General features: G+C 42.1%; 1 protein-coding gene across 1 annotated transcript; it reads right to left on the reverse strand.

The window, feature by feature from the left end:
- Positions 1–5,526: 5,526 nt before the first annotated feature.
- Positions 5,527–16,828, reverse strand: LOC144598391 (leucine rich adaptor protein 1-like). The gene is made up of 2 exons (XM_078408514.1): positions 16,343–16,828; positions 5,527–8,870 (listed from the first exon to the last, which is right to left on the reverse strand). The coding sequence occupies exons 1-2, from the start codon at positions 16,589–16,591 to the stop codon at positions 8,277–8,279; spliced, it is 843 nt and encodes a 280-aa protein (XP_078264640.1). The 5' UTR covers positions 16,592–16,828; the 3' UTR covers positions 5,527–8,276.
- Positions 16,829–18,637: the final 1,809 nt, after the last annotated feature.

Consider the following 18,637-nt stretch of genomic DNA (forward strand, 5'->3'; position numbering starts at 1 on the left):
GACAGTTCCTTTGGGTGGTAAATTCAGAAATTAACATAAGGCTAAATAAACAATGAAAAGTGCATTCCCAAATATTTTCTCTCCTAGTCCACTCTCGGTCAAATAACAAACTGCTGTAGGAACTCAGTGGGACAGGCAGCATCTGTAGAGGGATTAGACAGAGGACATTTTGGATTGGGACTCTTCTTCAGGCTGAGTTCCCCAAGCATCTGTTTTTTCACTCAAGATTCTAGTATCAGATTTTCTTGTGACTAAATTAGGACAATTTAGATCATGAATAAACAAAATAATAGAGGCCCTTAAAATTCATACATCAAGTTTTTGATAACACTTTTGCACATGAAAGAAAAACATTGTTTTTAAGAATAACTTTCAAAACCCAATTCCAAATTCCTTCACTGAAGCATAAAAACTCAGGATGTTGGAAGATTTCAGAGGACTGATGCAGATATCGACTCACACCTTTTCCCTCCACGGATGCATCTTGACCCATTAAATGCTTCCAGCTCTTGCTCCAGATTCCATCATCTGCAGTCAGAGTTGTTTTGGAATTGCATTGCAATAGACCTAGCATATCCTATTGAAAATAAACTTATTTGGATTCAAGATTATAAAAAGTAGAAAGTTCAAAGTGGCATTAGTTTAGTTTAGAGATGGAAGCTCTAAACCATGGAAACAGGCCTTTCGGCCCACCAAGTCCATGCCAAACATCGATCACCAGTTCATACTCGTTCTATGTAATGCCAATTTCTCATGCACTCATTACACATTATGTACAATCTTTTTACACAGGCAAATTCACCTACAAACCCATACATCTTTGTGATGTTGGGAGGAAACCGAAGCAACCCAGAGGAAACCCAAACAATCACAGGGAGAATGTGCAAACTCCACACGGACTGCACTCGAGGCCAGGATTAGAAGCGGGTCTCTGGCACTGTGAGACAGCAGCTCTACCAGCTGCATCACTGTGTTGTCCCAAATTAGATTATAGGCAGTCCCAAGTTCTGTTCCTGAGAACTGTCTGTAAGCTGATTCCTTAAGTTAGAAATGTTAATTTTCTATAGCTACCCATATATCATTCTACATGCACTTCCTATACTCCTCTCAGCACCCTTACGCTACCCATAATTTAGTGTCATATACGTATACTGTGTATCCAGCCATTAATACCAAAAAAAAAAAAATTTATGATTATTATTACATGCTTGAAAAATGCTTTAAAAATGTACACGTATTTTCGTAGGGCAGATTATTTGCAATGCACAGAGTTCCTGGACAAGCAGCAAGGAGGTTGCCAAGGTTTCCAAGGTCAAAGTGGCATAAATAAAAGTTAATTATTACATGGTTCCTTAAAAGAAGATCTGGGGAAGGATAATAATTTGATGCAGTTAATCAGGCACAATTTTAATACGCACTTCAATATTAGGTTCAATACCTTGAGAATATAATTCAGCCTCCAGAAATAGGGAATAATTTCATACTGTTCTCATTTAAACAGATTTCCTTTGTGGTTTCATTATAAATTTGCAAGCACAGCTCATTCACAGTTTGATTGCAGAAGCACACAAAACACAGAGTGGCCCATTTTCTCATTAATATATTAATATATAGAAAAACAGGAAATGAATCAGATTAAGATAAACAATGGTGAAATTTTCCTTCATTACATAATCTTTCCCATAGTCCAAAAACACAATTCCCATCATAGCCATTATTTTAAGATGCTTATTTACACAGAATATAAACGGTACAACACTGAAGCAGGCCCTTCAGCCCACAATGTCTGTGCTAAACATGAGGCCAAGTTCAAGTCATCCACTCAGCAGCGAGACTCCTGGGGTATCCGTAAAAGGGACCACATCACCCCGATTCTGGCCTCTCTCCACAGGCTCCCAGTACAGTACATAATCAACTTCAAGCTCCTCCTATTCACATACAAAGCCCTAAACGGGCTTGCCCCCCTTCCCCCTTCCCCCCCATATCAAAAATCTTCTAACCCACCCCTCTATCTACAGGTCCCTCTGGTCGGCTGACTTGGGGCTACTGACTATCCCGCGGTCTAGGCTTAAGCTCAGGGGTGACCGCACTTTTGCGGTTGCAGCTCCTAGACTGTCGAACAGCATCCCTCTCCCCATCAGAACTGCCCCCTCCATCTACTCCTTTAAGTCCAGGCTCAAAACCTATTTCAACTCCCTAGCGTTTGAGGCCCTCTGAGGGGGCACTGTGAACTGTTTATGTATGTGCTGTTATGTTTGTGTGCCATTGTATGTTCATTCTTAGTACCTGAACTGATGTACAGCACGTTGGTCAACGTGGGTTGTTTTTAAATGTGCTATACAAATAAAATTGGCTTGACTTGACTTGACCCTCTGCATGCACATGATTCATATAACTCCATTCCTTGGATATCCATGCGCTTATCTAGGAGTTTCTTAAACTCCACTTTCATATCTACTTTCACCACCAGTCCTGGCAGTGCATTACAGGCACTGTGCTCTGTAAAACAAAACTGCCCTACACATCTCCTTTAAGCTTTCCCCTTCTGACATTAAAACTATGTCCTCTAATCTGTGACATTTCCACCCTGAGAAAAAGGTTCTGACAGTCTATCCTATCTGTACCTCTCATCATTTTATGTATTTACATCAGATCTGCCCTCAGTCTCCGACGTTCCAGAGAAAACAATCCAAATACAACCTCTCCTTGTAACTAATACCCCTAATCCAGGCAGTACTCTTTTGCACCCTCTCAAACCCTTCACATCCTTCCTGTAATGGCACAGCCGGAACTGCACGCGATATTCCAAATGCGGCCACGGTCCGACTATACTTCTGTCTTGTGGCAGGACAGTCCTTTGATAGTTTGGTCAGGGCTCCTTCTGGGACTTGCAGCCTCAACCCACAGTCTATGGTCCTGCTGCCACTAGACACTGAGAGACTGAGCGCTGTTGTTAGACAGACTCTCAAACATTTCATGAATTCATTAAAGAGGAGGTCGATGCATTAAGAGAATGTCTTGATATGTTGGTATGATTACTGCCATGAAGGACATATCCCCATTACATTTAATGTATGCTTTATGAATAAAGTCTTTGTGTGCGGCTGCCTCAGTCTGCACAGAGCCAGAGAACGTAAACACCAAGAGTTGCTACGTGCGGACGTTCTAGCTGCCCAGGTCTCACCAAGGATGGGCATGGCCATGTTGCCGTATGTTTGGTTCAGCTGACTTTACACACTACATGCCCTTCGTGGAAAAGTTCCTGTGGAAAAATGCCTTTGGCCACATCCATCAGCCAGTGGCCAGCCTGGATTGTCCTGTAGGCTCTGTGGGAAGCTCTGTGTTAGTGGATGTTTAGCAGAGTGTATCTCTGCCAGAACTCACAAACAAGCACCAAGATGGCATGGCACAGTGGCGTGGTGACGCAGCAGTAGAGTTGCTGCCTTACAGCGCTTGCAGCGCCAGAGTCCCGGGTTCGATCCCGACTACGGGTGCTGTCTGTACAGAGTTTGTACGTTCTACCCATGACCACTTAGGGCTTTCTCCGAGATCTTCGGTTTCCTCCCACTCTAAAGACGTACAGTTTTGTAGGTTAATTGGCTTGGTGTATGTGTAAAAATTGTCCCTCGTGTGTGTTGGATAGTGTTAATGTACGGGGATCGCTGGTCAGAGGGGACATGGTGGGCCAACGGGCCTGTTTCCGCGCTGTATCTCTAAACTAAACTAAACTAAACAAAACATCGCTGGGTTGGTATCGAGAGGAACCCTCCCCCTCAGGTCCCTGATACGCAGTAAGGGACTCAATCTGACCACATGCTACCCTCGGGATGGCTGTGACGTGGATGGGACTATCATCCACCTCGTTATGGACTGTGCATTCTCCAACCAGGTCTCAAAATTGATGCTGCAGTTTGTGCCAAGGTCCATCCCAAAAGTTGCACCACAAAGGACTCAGTGACCCGTGGGCTTTTCCCAGGGACACATACCGAGTTAAACACCAATTGCCATTGCAAGATCAACAATTCAGGAAAACAACATTTTGGTCTGTCTGAAATTTGTTGGTCTTCCAGTGCAAGGAGATGTAGCTAACAGGCAGATTCCAAAGTTCAGGAAATGTGCTGAGGGATGCAGAGAGGTTCAGTGCAGCCATCCCAAAAGCTCTGTGAGGAAGGACTACAGCCTAGAACCTGTCGCCACTCAATACTCAGGAGCAGGGCCTGTGCAACAGCCTCTCCAATGCTTCATAGATCCGTCATTGAAGAAGAAATATGAGAAGTGTTGACGCATTGTAAGAAGATGTACTGAATTGATAGTACAGTTAACATAGAGAAACATTTATGTACATGATTATGATTAAAATAATTTGAAAATAAAAGGAACTGCAGCTTGTCAAAGCAAGGGAAAGGATCAATAAGTGCTTCCAGTGTCGCTACATTTGGAAACGTAAGGACACAAAAGAAATCTCATGGGGAAAAAAAATCCAATAATTTGGAGAGCGACTGCTATTTTCTGTTCCAGCAACTGCACAAAGTGGAACAGAAGGCAACCATTGAGAAGGCAATTCCCTTAAGTGCTCTGCCCCAGCGCATAGTGTGAGACAGTACCCAGCTCCCTATCCATTGTTATTTACACTCTATACATAATATTGTGCAAAAAGATTTGAGAGAGGGATAACTGAATTTCAAATCAACTCCAAAAATACTTTGTGCAGAGTGATAAACAGCAATGCTTGATGAGCATTGATGTGGTTAGATATGTTAAGTAGGGAAAACAATGTGGGGTCATTTATTGTTTGGAGTACTCTATCTCAGTTGGATGAATCATGCCATGGAGCAAAGAAATAGAAGGACTGTCTCAATATTGTTATCATGCTGGTCTTTTCAGTGTGCAATTTTGTTTAAACTTCTTTCCAAATTAAGCAAACCATATTAAAAGGCTTAAGCTTGAAATAACTTAGTACATGTAAGACCTTCAATACTCCCCTAGTGAAATGAAATTAACTATCAGGAATTGGTAAATGGTCTGAAGAAGGGTCTCGACCCGAAACGTCACCCATTCCTTCTCTCCAGAGATGCTGCCTGACCCGCTGAGTTACTCCAGCATTTTGTGATACCTAGGAAATGGTAAATGGCATGCAAAAACCAGGAGATACATAGGGGTCCACAATATAGAACAGTCCATACATCATAAAAAGATAAAGCAGGAAGACTGGGAAGGCTTATGGTATTTCACAAAAGATATCCCCAAATAGTAAGCATGTAAGAAGCCAGAAGGGCCCAAATTGCAATATTGCATTCAGCATCTATTGGAATGCTAGCACATCACGTAGCCTCCAAACTATAAATGAATAAATAAAAAATGATCTATAAAGACAAATGGCCAATATATAAAGCATTCAATGGATTGATTGTAATACTGTTTCACCAATTCATTATCCAATTACTTACGCACAGATTGAAATTTGTAAAGAGTTTAATATTGCTGTAACTGCATTAATCTGTAATATTTTAAAGATATCTATGCACTCATTAGTAACATTGAAAAGTATATTACCACTCTATGATTATATTTTAATCATAAAACTAAGCTTTGAGTTTTATAGTAAAATATAAATTGTATAATCATTATTAAATACAGTTAACAATAGAACAAAGCAGCTTAGTACAAATATTTGTTTGGTTAGAATATGACAGCAAAGTTCAAACAGAATTGATTTGAGGGTCTATCATAGTATAGATTAAATTCAAAAAATTATACCACACAGGCACATACCACACACATCTCACACACGTGCGCAATTGCATAACAACACGGCACATTAACACTTTAGTGCATTATATCACTTTGCTAAAAAATGTTTATTTTCCTACTTTTGTTAAAATTTGGCAGACATTTCAAACTTTTTGCTTTAAATCAATACATATAAGCTATAATATCAATCAATTTTAGACAGTACAATAATCAATTAAACTAGAGAGTTCAGACTTGGTTTATCCATAATTAAGACAGTCACTCTTTATCCCAGTTCTCAGTCCAAACAGGCAGGATAATCGTAAACTTGCATTCAACTGGCAAATTCTTGCTAATTCATAATGGCTAACATTAATGCATATGATTTTCACATTGCTGTCTAACATTTGCTAGCGTACATTATAAATTAGACCAAGCTTTATAAGTGTGGAGGTACAATATAAATATGAACAAAGCAGTTTTTGGCACTTTTGTCAGCTTTGCTAGAGACGTACGTACTTTAGCCCATGCCAAACGCATTCACTACTGCACTGTATTAGAGGATACATCCTACTAAATAAAAAGGCCAAGGCATGGTCTGAGCTTAGCTTGTGGCTTCATCTGGGAAAATTGGGAGAAGTGATTCAACTAAACCACAGACCCAGCTGGAACCGTAACAAATAGCAGGAATGTTAAAAGCTCAAAGCTTGCGGGATGAAGGAGAAACTTTAACCCGACCACATCTCCAATAACCTTGCAGGGCTTCCCTGCCTAATGCATGCCTGATCTGTTGGAATGATGAACATCTTTAAATTATGGATATACAGAAGGACCAAAGTTCAAGACAAAATAACCCAAAAGAATTTGCTTCCCTTTCCACCCCACATTCACCAATCAATCTGTCACAATATTTTAAGCATGCAAGAAGATTGTATACAGTTAATACATTGAATATGTTCTTAATGATCTGCAAACCATGTACACGTTTCTAGTTTATGATGAATGTTTTTGTCTTAAATAAAGTTATTTAGTGTTTTTGAATGGAAAGAATAATCCAGTGGTTTACAATTCAATAAAATACTGTATCCAGAAGTGGTTGAACAAATCATGTCAAACTATGGTTATGGTATTGTAGAACTTTAACTACTTCAGCAAGAACAAAATTCCCCAGTTACCAAAAAAATCCATCATTTAAAATGCTGAAAAATCTTTTTTTTGTACCTTCTCAAAATTGGTCAAGAAATGTACACCAGATCTCCAAACACAAAATTCCCCAATAATTACATGGAAAGGTGGTCATTCCTGTAATCTCTGCAAAAGTACAAAATATTAATGCTACCATTTTATTGGAAAACAGGACCTTTGGCAACCTTCCTAAGGTTTGCTTGAGCAAAGTATATCTATGGAACCAAATGACAGTTGAGCAAAAATATCTCACTCGTGGAGGGAGAGATTAATTCACAGCATTGGCCTGTAATTTATTAAGAACCAGACCTCTGTCTTCAACAGATCAGAAAAGAGGAATGTGTGTAAAATTCTCCCTGACAAGAGACTAGGACCATCTACAGAAGGAATTATAGCTTTGCAGAAATTGCCCAACTATTAAGTTTACATGACTGTTCAAACCTGCTGAGCTTTGGAACCCTGCCCAGTTTAGTGAAGGAAAAACTTTACTAAATGAGGGGCTATCTTCATGCGGGTAAACATGACTTTTCAATTACTAAAGTAATACCTCCAACATGCACCAATACTGCAAAAAAATGTAATCCCAATATTTTGACTATATTTTAACTTCATACTTCATAATGACTGAAATTATTGATCTCCCATTTAATATAACATTTAATTTAAATTCACTGCCAATCCCATGTGTTACAAAAATGGTACTCTGCACATAGCGCGCATCATATCTCCGATATACATTCATAAATTCATAAGTTCTAGGAGCAAAATAAAGCCATTCGGCCCATCAAGTCTACTCCGCCATTTAATCATGGCTGATCATTCCCTCGTTAATAGCCATAATCTCCAAAATGCATTTGGAATTATAAATGTATTATGGTACTGAGTCAGTGCGAAAGAATTTCATCTTAATTTCTGGTGCAATCCAATGTTACGTCCAACTTAATTGTGTTTTGTACCAGTGTCAATTTAGCCCTGGACTCCAGATTAAAATTGCATTTACAATACAACAGTGGTTCACAGTGACAATTAACTATTTTTCACTGACTCCGATTCTAATTTGCAATCCAAGTCATTGCAAATGGTTAGTTTATCACTGTCACCCACAGGCTGATCTAAATGTGGTCTCAGTGACTGAAATCTCACTTCAATTCTCCAATTTCCAAAAAGTGACAATTCTCAGACCTCCACTCTGAACCTTGAAGCATTTTACTTTTATTACGAGTAACTTCAAATGTGTTTTTCTACACTTTACCATTCTGACCACCATATGTTTCAATTTGACTATTGGAGTCTATGCAATGGTTTGATGGAGATAAATTGAAAAATCATTGCTTTGATCGAATAATGTCAACCCGACCTCCTCACAGAAATGTTACATCATCTTGCGACTGCACCCAGTGCCAATGGGCATCATATTCAATGTGCATTTTATTTTTGCAACCATCATAATCAAGCTTCCCATTTTTCTGTATCTTCATTTTCCCACCATCTTTGCATTGTTTATCATGAGAGAATTTGTTTTCGACATTGCAATCTGCAACAAAGTTCCCTTGTTTCTCTAGAAAGCCATTCCCAATACTGGTCTGTTGGCAATGTATCTCGTTGGGATATATTTCTTTCTCTGTTGTGGTAAAGGGGCCTTTTTGACTCGATGGTGTTGAGGACAACGGATCTATGGTAGGCTGACAGTACTCATCCATATCATCTGCCAGAGTGTCCAAAAAACTTCCAATAGAAATCCCATCCAATTTATCATTTGGATCCTGGAGACTGTTCCAGCTTCCTCTCCTCGAGGTCTCCTGGCTCTCCACAAGGCTGTACATACTGCTCGTGAGACTGCTGCATCTACTGGCAAGGGTGCCCTTTTCTTCCAAAATCCACTTCACTGCCTCAATCCCTTCATTGATGGACATCAGCTGGTGCATTATCTTGATATCAATTGCCCTTAGATATGCCTGGTGGTAAAAAAAAAAAGACATGTCATTGAAATATCACTGAAGCTTCATATTTTACTGCCCAAAGAAAAAAATATTTGTTCAATAGTTTTTGATCTTGATGGTTAGGTATATTTAAATTAAAAATCATTTTAATTGTCATTCATGCAGATTCAGTGCAAGTGCAAGTACAATGAAGCTTTACCCTTAATCTCACAGTATTATTTAAATCAAGTAATTTAATTTTGAATAAATGTCTTTCAAAGTATGTTATCTGTATTTATATCTGCTATATTTCAACTCAGAGAATTTAGCATTCAATCTAAACATATTCTAAATATTTCCTTCCCCTCCCTGAATCAGCTCATTCATACTGGGCCTTCTTAGTGCCACTCTGATATAAGCCATTGGGAACTCTTTATCCTATTTCCTTCCTTTCAGTGAGGAAAGCAATTTGCCACTGCTTATTGCCTCGTGCCCCATCCCAGTGCCACCCACCCACTCAATTATCATATCAGAGGGGTCCGTAGCCCTGGAGCCACAGCCATTATTGTGTTGCCTTGCTTGGGAAATAAATCTGTTCTGCAACCACATATCTTTACATCTCTGGTAATAATGAAAAAGGAAATATAAAAAGAAGTTCCACAGAGCCTCTGTTTACCACAGAGGTAACTACAGCCCCCCAGAGTTAATGGCATTAATTCAGGTTTACAACTTTACCTACATTTTAAATTAGGGCTCAAACTATTAATTTGCCATTGATCTGACAGCAGCTATAATTACTATGGGGAGATGATTACCAGCCCAGGAGACCAGGTAATGTACAGAATCTATAAGATGCTGTTCAAATGACTGCACAATTATTTTTAAATAGGACAACGCAGGAACGCTTTAATTAAGTGGCTCATAAATAGGTTTTTGCCTGGGTTCCTTTAGAGGACATCCATAAATCATTTTTTTGTTCAAAAAGTGAACATCGTTTTTACACCTCAACTTCCACATTCAGGATAATTAAAAAAAAACATGGATTGACATTCTCAAACTGTGTTTTGAACTCACATTCTGCATTAGTAGTTCAAAATTCCAGACTACCATTCCTGTATTAAAACCACTCCCCCATCATACACCCCTTGAACTCGAAAACGGAACTTACCATCTCACAAATAATGATATCAAATACTTAATAATCATTTCCCTAGTGCTAGTATTGCTCTATAAAGCCATCCATGATCATAAATTTCTGACAGTGGTGTGAGTCATTGAAATGGATACATTATCATCACTTTCTGACAGTGGTATTAGGGAGTGTCTCTCTCTCTCTCTCTTATTGAGAACCACTCCTTCAGCTGCCACAATACAAAAATTTAGAATTTTGTCCCTGAATCACTCCCCTCTTTCTTTCCCCAACTTAAAACCTAGTTTCTTGACCAAGATTTTGTCCATCAGCCCAAATATACATACCCTAATAACAAGTTTTGTTTGATAGCATGCCCATTAAGTGACTTGAGATAAAAAGTTTTATAAAACCATCAGCTTACATTGGTTACATTACATTACATTACACTGAGCTATTGATCTGAATATTGATGAGGTTTCTTGCAGATCTGCAGTTGCAATGTAGTGGAGAATCAAGAAGTGTAGGAAGTCTAGTGAAGGTAGATGGCCAGCCGGGGGAGTCCAAGAGGAGGGGTTCCGCTGGAGACGGGAGAAGGGGTCATCACTGGGTGGCAAGGACTCCTTCCCTTGGAAAAAGGCTCGGAGGCGGAGGCAACGGAAGAAGAGCTCCACGTCATGGCGGACCCGGAACTCGTTGAGGTGGGGGCGGAGGGGAATAAAGGTGAGGCCTCTGCTGAGGACAGACTGTTCGCTATCTGAAAGGGGGAGGTCAGGGGGGATGATGAACACCCGGCAAGTGTGGGGGTTGGGGTCGGATGAAGGCAGGCGAGCAGATGGAGGTCGAGGCGATGTCTGGTGGGGGTTTTTTGTCTAGTGATGGCCAGCAAGGGGTCCAAGAGGGGTTCCGCTGGAGACGGCAGAAGAGGTCATCACTGGGTGGTGCGGACCAAAGGGGTCATCAATGGGTGGTGAGGACTACCCAGAGCAAGAAAGAAGCTGGGGAATTAGCTCAAATGGTAGAGCGCTGGCTTAGCCTGTGAGAGGTAGCAGGATCGATGCCTGCATTCTCCACTGGTCTATTGGATGCCGGCACCCACCCGGTGCCAACTGCCTGGCGCCATGATGCTTGGTCTCTTGCTTGACACATGGATGTGTCAAGGTGCAGGAAGGAGGTGGGACAGCAAATCTTGTCAGCCTTTGTAGCAGTCAAGAAATGTTGGCCTGTGTGATTTGAAAAAAGAGAAGCTTTTCACGGTACCTCGGTACACGTGACAATAAACTAAACTAAACCAAACTGATATGTGTAGTCCTGGTTAAGGCATCTCTGCTTCACATCGGTTGAAACTGGGATTAATTGCTGCTGCAATTGGGATGGGAGGTAGCTCCACCAAGTGGCAAATGCCTCCTTAAATGAAGAGGTGCAGTGGTCATAAAGCCTAAATTGGAATTGCTTCAATAGCTAGAGCGATCTTTTTAAACAAAGTTAAGAAAAATCAGAATGGAAGCAGAAAACACATTTGTAAACACAGATCAAGTTATTCTAATGGTGGAGAACATACAATCTGATGAAAAAGTACAAGAAGCCCAATACTAAAGCAATAATAAAGATGGACACAAAATGCTAGAGTAACTCAGCAGGTCTGGCAGCAACTCTGGAGAAAAAAGATGGGTGACGTTTTTGGTCAGGACCCCTTAAAGCATTAATATCTGCTCAATTTTATCAGAAAGTAGTGCAAACAATCTGAGGGTTAGAGGCTAATGAGCATTTCATAAAAGCACTTGAAATTGTTTCTATGGGAATATTTTGTCTTCACTTTACAAATAAGAAGTAAACACATCCCTACTATTCTCTCTGAGGGGCTCCTCACAATTACCCCAATATATGGCACTAAAAGCTCAGACAATTTCTAGTTCTCTGACATCTTACATCTTCTGGAGTTTGAATCATTTGACCTTGGGTGATTTTAACTGCTGTAACAGCTCATAATGGAAATTTGGAGAAGGTATTTTTTTAATAGAAATTCCTTCTCCCAAAGAGTACTATACATAAATCCTCTTTTATTTCTGTTTTCCATCATAAGACTTCACATCGCTGAAAGTACCACAGAACAACCAAGTGCATCTCTCGTCTCCTTTCAATAAAATAATTGCTACTGCTATGATTCAGTCTGATGGCAAACTCAATAGCTTACTTGGAACACCAAGCAGTTTATGCAGCAGATAAGATTTATTGGTTCACACTATTGTTGCGCATACTGGCAAATGATGTCCTGACATTTTTAACATGGAAATCCCAGACGCACAATAATGTGTGCTGGAGAACAAAGATTTGAAACATCAAGGCAATTAGAGGGAAATAAACTGTACAAATTATCATCAACTGTATTAATATACAAAACCTTATCTGTCTTTTCTGGAAAACACTGTTAAGTGCATGAGATAAAGCTGGATATTTCCTCTCGGGTAAGACTGTGGTGTTTGTTCTCACAGAAGAAGCTCCAGAAAAGATGGAACATTTTTAACAGCCCTACATTATTAGCATTGCATCATTAGTGTCACTTCCTAAACCAAAGGGAGGGGGGGGGGGGGGAAGAAAGCTGGAGCGGTTTTACATTAAAATTGTGCAATTTAGAAGTAGTTGCTGGAGACGACTGGAAATACTCCCAGACGTCCAATGGAAAGTAATTCCAGAGTATAGACAGGATAAGGATCAGTTCAGGAGCTAAGAAGTACAATGTTGTTCTTTGTTCAAGGTAAAACAATAAATTCTACTGAAGTGTCATCACCTTGAAATGTTAACTCTTGATTCTTTCTCCACAGTTACTGCTTTAAGTCTTGAACAGCCATCCCATTTGTTTTGATATGGAAAACAAACTTACCTTGCCCCTTCTCGCAATGCATCATTCTAGACCCTAAGTCCAAGGTTAAAACAGCAGACTCAATTCTGATTACTTCAGAGCTCAAACTAAACGCACTTGCAGCTGTCCATATTGTGGGAGTATTACAAAAATAAGCGCACTGTGCCTTCTGCAGTTGAATTATCTAACCTAGTTTCCATCATACGTGGATGATCTAATAAAAATAAATTTCTCCCTGCTGTTTCTGCATCTATCCACTTCCTAAGAATGACCAGATAATGAATATTTCTCATGCATTTAATGCATTAGCTATTAATCACGAATAGACTGTTGACACCCTACAAATAGCAATATCTTGGATGAATCATACACAATTAAAACAATGTTTAAAAAAAAGCAGTGCTACAAAAGCAAAATACTGTGACTGCTGACAATTTGAAATAAAAACAGAAAATTTTGGAGATTCTAGATTGATCTGACACTAACTGTGGAGAAGGAAACAGAGTTTGTGCTTCAGGTAAATCAGCTTCCATCAGGACACCAGACGCTGGGTGCTATATGACTGAATGTTTAGAGTTTTGGAGATCCCATTACAGAAAGTATATGGAGGCTTGGAACAGGAACAGGAATACTTTATTGTCACATGTGACTAGGCACAGTGAAATTCTTTGCTTGCACACAAAATGTATGCAGAAAGCAGCCAACTACGGCGCTGACAAAGTTACAAAGCAGGCCGGTTTCCCCTTTTGCCCCCCCCCCCCAACTGTTCCCACTAGCCGGGTCCCCATTGTCCTTTATCCCCTCCCCCCCCCCTATTGTTTTCATTGTTCTCCCACCATCTCCCTCACAGCGGTCCCGTCACGCCGGGTCCTCCATTGTTGTTCCCCTCCCCCCTCACGGTGGTCCTCCACGCTCTCATCGACCATCGGCCGCAGGTCGACCCGCGAGGTAACGCCGCGGCTGCGAGGCTTCACCACCTCCGGGTGCAGAAAAAAATGACGAAGATGTTACCTGGATCTAGCTATAAGGGGAGGTTGAATAAACTTGGATTGTTTTCTCTGGAGACTTGCTAGGGGTATATAAAATTATGAGAATCATCTAGTAGAATATTTTTCCCAGGGTGAAAATGTCAAGGACGAGAGGGAATGTGTCAGAAGGAACTGTAAATGCTGGTTAACACCAAAGATAGGCAGACACAAAAGGTTGGAGTAACTCACTGAGTTACTCCAGCATTTTGTGTCTCTCAGAGCTAGAGGGAATGTCTTTAACATCATAAGGGGAATATTTAAAGGAGATAAGTGACAAGTGACAAGTTTATTTTTACACAGAAGGTGGTGGCTTCCTGAAACATGCTGCCAGGGCTGATGGTCGAAGCAAATACATTAGAGGCATTTAAGCTTTCAGAAAGGCACATAAAAATACAGTGAATGGAGGGATGCAGATCACGTCCAGGCAGAGATTTGTTACCTTGGCATCGTGTTCGGCAAAGACATTAATAGACAATGGGTGCAGGAGGAGGCCATTCGGCCCTTCGAGCCAGCACCGCCATTCAATGTGATCATGGCTGATCATTCTCAATTAGTACCCCATTCCTGCCTTCTCCCCATACCCCCTGACTCCGCTATCCTTAAGAGCTCTATCTAGCTCTCTCTTGAATGCATACATTGTGGGCTGAAGGGCCTGTTCTGGTGCTGCACTGTTCTATGTTTGAATTGCCATTATATTAATGCCATAAAATGTCACATTCAGAACTAAAGTCATAGAGTCATACAGCATGGAAACAGGTCCTCTGACCCAACTTTCCCATGCTGACCAAGATACCATCCACACAAGTCCCAGTTGCTTGTGCTTGGCCCATTTCCTTCAAACCTTTCCTATCCACTCCTCTGGCATTCATATCAAGCACTGACACCGACCGAAACGGGATCCATTCATCTCCAACAATGTGCATTAATAAAGTTAGCTCAGGTGAAATTAGAAGAAAAACATGAAAAAGGGGAAAAGGAGAGGAAACAGATGCAATAATTTCACCTTTAAAAATACACAGCAAACATTGGTAATACTTAAAATATTATAAAAGTAAATGTCAATGCGAGCTTTGGCTGGATGAATGTGTATGTGCGCAGCATAGCCCTGAAGATAGGACAGATATCTTTCTGTGTCTGTGGTCGGAACTAACCACTAGACCTGGGTGTGGTTTAGCTGCAAGTGTCTGTGGCCAAGACTGAATCAGGTAAACAGAAAACATTGTCCTGTGCAAAATAATGGATTTTTTAAAGCGAGATCATGCAATTTTGTGGATTTGTTCATGCACCTGTTATTCCTAATCTTTAACTCACTCTGTGTTTTGATTATTTTTAATCTAAAGAATTGGCTAACATCAGGACGAACCAACGTGTAACCAGAAAAAACAGAACTGCAAATCTGGCCAATATTTTCAACAAAACAAAAACAATGATCTGTCAATGGTTAAAGCACACCATTAGTCAGCGCCGATGATTTTTTATTTCATCAGTCCTCTGTTGAAAGCCGTGCAGGGAGAGAGCCCCACACATGACAACAAATGCCAGCGATCGCCTGCACCCGGAGGCGAACCTCAGGATTTGGGGCAAGCTAGTGCCTCAGATCCTAGTGGACCTGGTCGCACATTAAAACGTGCAGTATGCTGAAGAGAATGACCACTCATCACCTGCACGGATAGGGTAGGTTTAGATGGATATGGGCCAAAAGCAGGCAAGTGGGACTGGTGTCGACGGGGCATGTTGGTCGGCGTGGGCAAGTTGGGCCGGAGGTCCTGTTTCCACGCTCTGTGACTCCAAAGAGTTTAAAATATAAAACGATGCCCCCCACCACCCACCCACTCCCAAAGCAAAATCACTACATCGCTTGCAAGTTCTCTCCGGTCCACTGGGCGTGACGAGGACTCCGCCGCCCTCACCTCTGTTTACAAGCAGTAGAGGAAAGGGTTAAAGGCACGACTGGCTTGGGCGCCACCTGCTTTGGAAGGGTACGTTTAGCTTTTGGCTTGGCCCGGCAACCCGCAGGAACCTCCTGTCATGGAAGCGTTCATTATCCCTGGGTCCCACTGGGTTATCCCTGGGTCCCACTGGATTATCCCTGGGTCCCACTGGGTTATCCCTGGGTCCCACTGGGTTATCCCTGGGTCCCACTGGGTTATCCCTGGGTCCCACTGGGTTATACCTGGGTCCCACTGGGTTATCCCTGGGTCCCACTGGGTTATCCCTGGGTCCCACTGGGTTATCCCTGGGTCCCACTGGGTTATCCCTGGGTCCCACTGGGTTATCCCTGGGTCCCACTGGATTATCCCTGGGTCCCACTGGATTATCCCTGGGTCCCACTGGGTTATCCCAGGGTCCCATTGCCCCCGACTGAGCGAATGCAACAAGCCGGGTGAAGGGACACAGCTGATGGGGCAGGCAGTCCCCTCTGACAAGTGGGGCAGGGGTTACAGTGGGGTGGGGGCAGGATAACAGCCGGATCAGCGGACGTGCACCTCACCATTTCCAGCCTCAGCACTCGGATCTTCTCCTCCAGCCCCTGAGACTGTGGTGTGGCCGGAGCGGACACCGACTCGCCGCTGTCCCCGGGGCCGCCAGAGTCCGCCTTGTCCCCGGGAGCCGGAGCCGAGCCCGAGCCCGTGTCCTCCCGCAGCCAGCGCAGCAAGGCGTCGGGCGTCTTCCGTCCCACCTTGTGCTCCAGGTCCGTCAGGCTCAGCTCGGGCAGCGCCTCGCCCGCACTCTCCTCCATGGCAGAGCAAGGGCAAGAGCAAGAGCAGAGCGGCTGTGTGAACGGTGCGAGTTCAACCCAGCTCAGCTCAGTGGGCTGCCCGTCTCACCGCCTTCTGCCTGCCCGCTCCACCTGCAGCCATCAATGAATGAATGAATGAGAGAGACACTGCGGTGAAATGCACCGCCACAGCCTCCGCTCTCTCTGCTCTGCTCTACTCTACTCTGCTCCGCCCCTCGCTACCGTACTGCACCTAAACACCCCACTCCCGGCAACAGGACTTGAACCCCTGCCCTGCCCTGCCCCTCCCTTCCTGCCCCTCCCTCGACTCCTCATCACTGCCGGCTTTCACACCTAGAGAAGCAGAACGAAGAATTGTTACTTGTGCAGGAAGGAACTGCAGGTGCTGGTTTATACCGAAGATAGACACAAAAAGCTGGAGTAACTCAGCGGGACAGGCAGCACCTCTGCTGAGAAGGAATGGGTGACGTTTCAGGTCGAAACCCTTCTTCAGATTGAAGAATCCCTTCTTCAAGCGTCACCTGTTCCTTCTCAGCAGAGACGTTGCCTGGCCCGCTGAGTTACTCCCGCATTTTGTGTCTTTCCGAGGAATTGTTACTTTGTCTCCTGGATAATATTCATCTTTCAATCATCAAATCTGTTTCTCATGTTGCTTTTTTATGGGGAAAATAGCAGCCCATATGTCAGCTGTGACCTCACGTCAAAGCAACTTTATTGCCGTGAGGTATTCGTCACACACTGCTTTTATCAAGGAGGGATAAAGTTAACTCGACCAATCTCAATTATTTAGAACATAGAATCCCAACCACTAATTAAATCTTTTCCAGGTATTGGGTGTTGAGAGAAGAGAGCTATTAAGGTAAGACTGCACCAACAGATCAAAGAAGATTTTAGGAATTAAGTGTGGAACAGGGTGTCACATCAAATAGCTGTAACACTGAGACTTCCCAATGTTTGGGGATCAAGAACTAGAGGGCTTAGGTTTAAGATGAGAGGAGAAAGATTTAGTCAGAAATTGTGGGGCAACTTTTTTCACGCAGCAAATGGTGGTTATATGGAACGAGCAGAATGGTTGAGGCATGCACAATAATAATAACTACAAGACATTTATTTCAAGGGACATGAGTCAAACACGGGCAAATGGGACCAGCTTAGATGGGCACTTGGTCGGCATGGACAATTTGGGGCAAAGAGTTTGTTTCCATGCTAGATGGCTCTGTAGAGGAGGCATGGTTCATGATGCAGGGATCATGAAGAGATGTGCTAATTAGAATTGTAAATGTTTCTATATAATTCCTTCAATTTAAAATTATGGATTTAGTAAGATAACTTCTTTCTTGGTTACCTTATAGTAAAATTGTTTAAAGTTTTTTTTAATTAAAGCAAATCTTTGATTAAAAAAGCTGAACGGAACTTAAACGTTTCTTCAGGTTTGATTTCCTTTATAATGTGAAGAGTTATTGTAATGCATTGGAACATGACAATTATTTGGAATGAAATGGAAGTTCTATGTTTTCTCAAGAATGACGTATATTACAGTCTGCAATAAATGTCAAACATTTTAAAGAATTGAACAGCCATTTTCTGCAGAGTTACTATGATCAATGTTTCTTTAGAGTGACTAATCATGGTATAAACTTATGTACTCACCCTAATTACTCCACTTACTGAAGAATGAGAAACTGAAAAAAATCAGCTGAGAGTAGGAAATATCAGTATTGGAGAGATTAATAGAAATGAAATATAATAAAACCCTTCGACAATGAACTGCATGCTAGGGGGTTTGAAGGAAGTAACCGTGGAAATAATGGGTGCTCTTCCACAATTTTCTAGATTCTTTAGGGCCCCACCCACTATTTTTCAGTCTTTAGGACGCCCATTGCCTGATTCCTCCGATCAACCTGTCAGTCCCTTTAAACCTCCATCCCCCACCAGGAAGGTCTCAAGGCCCTCTGGTTCTTCTGCTAACAGAGACCCAATCAATTTCCCTGTGCTAACGCTCTCCTCTGCCTGACAGAACTTGTCCTTGCCTTCAACAAGTTCTCT

Source organism: Rhinoraja longicauda, chromosome 11, assembly GCF_053455715.1.
Source record: "Rhinoraja longicauda isolate Sanriku21f chromosome 11, sRhiLon1.1, whole genome shotgun sequence".
Lineage (NCBI taxonomy): Eukaryota > Metazoa > Chordata > Chondrichthyes > Rajiformes > Arhynchobatidae > Rhinoraja > Rhinoraja longicauda.